Here is a 6,130-nt window from a genome sequence, read left to right as displayed (position 1 = left end):
CCTGCGGGCGGCTCCTCCTGCACGGACGAGCCGAAGCTGCCGATCCCTTTACCGCAGCGCCGAATCTGCACTTAGATAAGAAGTTTGAATTCTGATGGGCCTGTCAGGTTGCAGGTGTTATTTTGTCATTTCTCAAAAAATATGTGGCATTACCCGTGAAGGAAAGAGGGAAGTTCTGCTTGTGCTTGTACTCTGCAAGAATACAAGTGCTGGACCTCAGTTACTCAGGTGCTGGATAAATGATGTGTTAAAAGATCAAATCTGGCATGAGTCTTAGCTGATTTGCATATACATCAATGAACCATGTGGACATACTAAAGAACCTCTGATTTGTAAGTTGCATTTCCTCTGGTTTAGCTCCTCTGTTCAACAGTCAGTCTTGCCTTCCTTTAATTTTTTCAACCACTTGTTACAAGAGATGAGTTTTTCTTCCAGTTCCTGCACACGGGTCTCTTGTAGGGTTGTCCTTTCCTCCTTTTTTCTAGGACCCGGTATTTGCCAGCATCAAGTCAGTTCCTTTTCTTTTTGTCGCTTGTATTTAGCTGCAGTACTCAGGTTTTTGTGGCCTTGATTTGCTGTTTGCTTGGGAATGAGGGATTATCAGTGCATCATAACTGGTTATGGCAGTGGATAGATGTACATTTTGGGTGCAGCTTGTTAATCTCTGAACTGAAGTAGAAAGTTGATAAAACTATCAAAACTGTGTTTATTTCCAAGAACTCAAGTCCAACCAACTAAATAATCTCTCCGCTTCAAACTTCTCCCTCTCCTATTATGTATGACAGGAGAACAGTCGTTACTGCATGTCCCACAGATAATTGCTGAAGATGTACCTTTGGGCCGTGCTTTTTCCTAAGCAGCTTTTTATACCCAGATATTCTTTGAATAATCCTATTGGCTTCATTTAGCTGAATGGATTTCTTTCCTCTGGCCCCCTATAAGTCACTGGAAAAGAATGTACTTGCAAAACCTCTCTAAGTGTTCAGAAAACAAGGTGTAAAAGCATGCGAATAATGTTCATACTTTGTGTCTTGAAAACTAACATCTGTTTGTTCCTTCAGGTGCTTCGCCAGTTTGTAAGACATGAGTCTGATACAGTTGGTTCATTGGTGCTCGAAAGATGTAAGTATCTCCTGAGATGAAACTTAACTGTTATTCTTTGTGGTTTTTATCTCAGTTTTAGAATGGCTGAAATATGCCTGGAGAGAAACAGATAGAAATGGTAAATCCTGAACACAGTAACTAAGAATGTGCTGTTTCAAAGAAAGACTCTTATGTAGCTTCCTATCTGGTCTTTGTCAGGTCAAGCAGCCCTTAAGGGGGAAAAGAAAAAAGCCCTGACACGGAGTACAACCTGTAAAAGGCAGGCAGTCGTGCTTTATAAGTGGCAGTGAATTGAGTATGCTGTTGTGTTTTCTAATATGTGCCTTTAGGTTTCTCGTGCTTGTTTCTCAGACTCCCATGTGCCTGAGTGCTGCTGCTCCACCATGATTTGCTCCAGGTGTACGCTTCAGACTGTACAATTTGGTTCATGGGCTCATTGTGCAAGAGCAATGCTTCCCTGACCTCCTCTAGTTGTCCTTGAACAAGGAGAAGGAATAAATTGTGTCCACCTAGTCCTGGTACCTCTGTAAAAACTAGTGACCCTCTAATTCAGAGGAGAGGGTGTAACAATGCAACTTTGTTGTTTTAAAGTTACTATTTTAAGGACAAAACAATGTAATGCTATGGTTTTATCATAATGAAAAAAAAAATTTAAATGCAAAATAGTCTCGTGACATTTGGATGTGTCTGTGAAAAAGATGACAAAGGAACAGAAAGAACAGAGATCCTTTAGCTTTCTAAATGAGCTTATTGAGCAGCGATAGTGATAGTACAGGCACAGTCAACCACCTACAGGGCCTTGAATAAGCCAAAAGTCACAAGAACTTGCAAAATGGTTAGGAGGTGGAGAAAGTAATTGATCTGGCCCTTGACAAATGTTGCTGACTTATGAGTTGCCATGATTAGAAGCATCGTAAATCACCTGGATATGTATTTACTCTTGCATTTCAGCCATGAATCGTGTTCAGTTACTTGGTCGGGTTGGACAGGACCCTATCATGAGGCAGGTGGATGGAAAAAATCCTGTTACCATATTTTCCCTTGCAACCAATGAGATGTGGCGAACAGGGGAAAGTGAGGCAACCCAGGGAGGTGAGTCTGTAATGAGCAGTGTGCTTCTGCCATGTCGGAGGTCGCATTTGTATGTTCAGTAGCATCCTGCTTTGTCTTTGTGCAGGAAAGTTCCTTTGAGGATGGTAGAGATGCTGGTGCATTTGTGTGTCTTTTAGTGATCCTCAGCAGCATGTACTGAACAGATCTGCATGTCAGCTGCCTTCTGGATGAGGGGAAAGAGCATTGAGTCGGCAGTTTTTCACTGTTGGGGTTGCCAGAGGTGTAGCAGGTTCCATGCTATTATTTGTATTCCAAGAGGAGAAAAGAAATGATACATTTTCCCTTTAATTCTTCTATCAGTCTGCAGCTACAGATGTCTTTTTTTTCCTCTTTGTTCAATGTGGAGTATGTGAGAGGAAAAAAATTCTAGTATGAGCACTGGCTTCCAGAAAAACTGATCACTTAGTTCAAACTGTGCTTCTGCATAATACTTTCACTTGAACACAGATGAGTGGAACACCGAGTTCTAGCATGGAGTGAGAGATTGACTGCTAGTATACTTCTGTTTTCAGATCACTTCTCATAATTTGAGAACACCCTCATGTTGAGACTAATTTCTGAGGCTCGCATCAAAAAGAGGATGTGGCATCCAACTTTCTTATTTTTATGTATCTTAGGGGATATCAGTCAGAAGACAACATGGCACAGGATCTCTGTCTTCAGACCGGGCCTCAGGGATATTACATATCAGTATGTGAAGAGGGGGTAAGTGAATAACAAATGTGGTTGTGGATTTAATGCTTTAATGATTGATGTCATAAATACAGTGACCAGGAGCTATACTAGGGTAGAAGTGCCATAAAATAAGTTAGCAGAGCTGCTGCCAACAACTGATGTAAAAGCCTATGTGTTCAGAATCAGATGCAGAGGAGAAAACAGCAGTACAGTTCTCTGACAAGAACCAAATTATTGATTTTTTTTTTAATTTTTTTTTTTCCAGTGCTCGTCTCTATGTTGAAGGAAAGATAGACTATGGTGAATATACAGATAAAAACAACGTGAGACGGCAGGCCACAACAATTATAGCAGGTGAGAAACAACATACCAAGGCCTACCTTGCCCTGTTAAAATGGAGAGGGGGTGGAGGACCTTTGAAGTAGAGCTTGGTTTGTCTTTATCCTCAGTATCCACACTTGGGGATTTTGAGAGAATGAGTAGCTGTACCACTAGATGTCCTCTGTGTCTTCACAAGCAGTGCCAGAAAATGAGAGCACATAGTTGCAAACTGTTGCATCATTTGCTCACACAAAGTAGTTGGTGCAGGAGGTAGATGCTGTGTGTTTTAAGAACGCTGGTACATAGTACTTCCAGGTCAGGCAGATGCCTTTTCTAAGCCGAGTTCATCTCGGTTTGGCAGGGAATTTTTTATTCCTGTCTAAGACCGGGGGCTTCACTAACTTTAAGGACCTGTTTGTGAAAGATGTTTTCTGTGGGGATAACTTGATAGAAAATTTAGGAAGACCTCAGACTGGTAGCCAGTAGTAGCAAGAAGAGCACAGAAGGGATATGGAGTAGACTTGTCACTTGAGTAGACACAGTGAAGAGAACTGGGAAACTCAACTTTTTTCTTGAGCCTTTAAATAGCATAAGCATCCTACATCTTTACTGTGGGTACAGCCACTATCTTGTGGCTTTTGAAGGAGGGCTAAAATAATTGGACAGTAGAGCAAACATTTCTTTTGCACAAGTATATCTAAAAAACCTGGGCCAGAGGAGAAGGGAAACACCCACCCCACCCCACCCCCAATTCTGGATATTTCTGCTGTGCAACCTCTTAAAAACAATACTAATCAAACTTTCACGTGAACAGTTCAGCCAGCAGTGCTGTAGGTTGCTCTTTATAAATAGCTGGAGGGGAGAAGCCAGTATCTTTTTTTTTTTTTAAATTAGTATTTATCCTCACGGTTTCTTCTTTGTGTTCAATATCCCCAGTCTCGAGATGCTTTAGAAATTACTGGGGCTTGATGAAATATGAGCTTCCTATAGTCACATAGGCTGATGAGACGGTAGTGCATACTGAAAATGACAAAATAAAAAGGAAATAAGCTGTAACTGATAGAGATGACAGTCAAAGAATTAAACTGTAATTTTAAAATGTTTCTAGTATCTTCGACTGTTCAGCAGTTTTTCATCAGCTTTAGCACACTTGTTTCGTAGTGTATACAATCACCTTCAATTGTCAGCTTTCTGGGGAGATAGAGCTAGAATCCTATATCAGACACTATTTTATAAACTATTCTGTTTCAAATACAGGTCTTTGCAGCTTATTTTAACACAAATAGATTGTCTTTGTGGATGTGCAGGCTTGCACCAGGGCAAAACAATCCTGAAAATTAAATTTTCTTTTTCTTTTCAGATAATGTGATTTTTCTGAGTGATGGTAGTATGAAAGAAAAGGTGTGAGGTCATTAGTGTTTGGACCCAGGCCATTTCATTCCTTTTGTTTTACAGTGCTTAATAATTCTGTAATCGTGTCTATTGCTGAAGTTCCTTTAAAAAATAAATAAAATGTTTGATACCTATAGGGTATATGTGTGTGTTTTGTTTTGTTTTCCTGTGTGCTTTCTCTCCATTCATCATGGTTTGGATTTCTTTTCATTTTTGTTCTTTCCTAAAAGAAAATGTAACCCAGGAAGCTCTATTAATTCTTGAGCTGATGAAAATATAAATGAAATTCACCCTTTGCATCTTCAGCCGTTTTCAAACCTTACATCCTTGGCTGCCTTAACAGTCTCTCTTCTGTCTTGTGGGGCCTGACAGCCTAGTCACCTCTTTCTGTTAACATCCCTCCGTTGTTCTATGAGCATTATTCGCCATTTTTCTTTAAGTCAATCTGACAGTAAGTTTAAAGCAGAGCCATTGACCTCAACTGGTGCTCAGCTTGAAGTTTCTCTGTCAGGCTCAGAAAAGGCCTCCTGGGCATTTGGATCTGCCCTTCACTGATCATAGCATTTGATCAAGTCAGGTGTTGTCTTTCACCAAACACTGTGTTGGTCACATGCTTAGGTCTTCGTTATTATGGCACTTGACACATGATGATTATGATGACATCGACGTTCTCATGGCAGTACCTTGTTGGGGTGCTATGCCTATCCTTTGCCATTAGGAGGAGCTGGAGGGCTGACTGCCTTGGCCGTTCTGTTCGAGAGGCCTGCAATAGTGTGTGGAAAACATTCCTGGTCCAGGATTCTCAGTTAATGTGGGAGTGGCATTTATTTCGCTTTCACTTTGTTTTATTGTGAGAGACTGAGAATTACTGGTCCTGTTAGAAAAAAATTGCACAACTGAAAGGTGTTTCATTCTACTACATGGAGAAGTGGCGAAATTCCCACTGTAATACAGCGTGATGGGAGCAGGGAAAGAAAAATGTTAGAGGTGACAATTTCCTGCCTTCAGAGCTGGTGGAATTTTATATCTCCTCTCTCAGCCCAGTACAGACCATGGTTATTGTATAGTTTTTGAATCTTTTCCCCTTACAGAATCATGACATTTATGCTTCTCTCTATGAGCATTGTCGGTACTGCCAAAAACTTCAGTTCTTTCAGTTTAGCATTTATTTCTGGTTGGGTTAATGCTCTAACTAGTATCCTAGCCCCTGTCACTGGCATACTGAGGTGTTAGATGTATTGGAAAAGAGCTACTTAAAGGGGTCATTATTCACAGAAGATTATGCTGTCTTTTTAAATAGGAAGTTTTGACTTTAATTCCCTTAACTATTTGTTCAGCCTGAGCTGTTGTACTGGTGGGAGAAGTTGGGATGATGCACTTGTATAGTAGTGATCCAAATATAGTTTATGTTTGGTCCACACAAATTTTTCCTGGTAGCTGAAAGCTGGGGTTTACCTTGAGCTTTTCTTCACATCTAGGAAGTCTTGAGTGAATGTGCTAAGCCTCTGTTCGTTCAGTGGTTACC

General features: G+C 40.7%; 1 protein-coding gene across 1 annotated transcript; it reads left to right on the top strand.

The window, feature by feature from the left end:
- Window positions 1-964: 964 nt before the first annotated feature.
- Window positions 965-4,743, top strand: SSBP1 (single stranded DNA binding protein 1). The gene is made up of 5 exons (XM_026841050.1): window positions 965-1,122; window positions 2,056-2,196; window positions 2,835-2,922; window positions 3,158-3,246; window positions 4,574-4,743. Exons 1-5 carry the CDS (start codon window positions 1,005-1,007, stop codon window positions 4,618-4,620), a joined length of 483 nt encoding a protein of 160 aa, XP_026696851.1. The 5' UTR covers window positions 965-1,004; the 3' UTR covers window positions 4,621-4,743.
- The last annotated feature ends 1,387 nt before the right edge of the window (window positions 4,744-6,130 follow it).

The sequence above is a fragment of the Athene cunicularia genome, assembly GCF_003259725.1.
Source record: "Athene cunicularia isolate RWA chromosome 1 unlocalized genomic scaffold, athCun1 chr1_part2, whole genome shotgun sequence".
Taxonomy (NCBI): domain Eukaryota; kingdom Metazoa; phylum Chordata; class Aves; order Strigiformes; family Strigidae; genus Athene; species Athene cunicularia.
The sequence above is the reverse complement of the archived record's forward strand: the minus strand, read 5'-3'. Positions and strand labels throughout refer to the sequence as shown.

Coding starts and splice junctions, on each gene's coding strand:
- SSBP1 (XM_026841050.1), top strand. CDS start 1,005: ATGCGAATAATGTTCATACTTTGTGTCTTGAAAACTAACATCTGTTTG. Junction 1,123..2,055: donor TTCATTGGTGCTCGAAAGAT/GTAAGTATCTCC, acceptor CTTGCATTTCAG/CCATGAATCGTGTTCAGTTA. Junction 3,247..4,573: donor GGCCACAACAATTATAGCAG/GTGAGAAACAAC, acceptor TTTTCTTTTCAG/ATAATGTGATTTTTCTGAGT.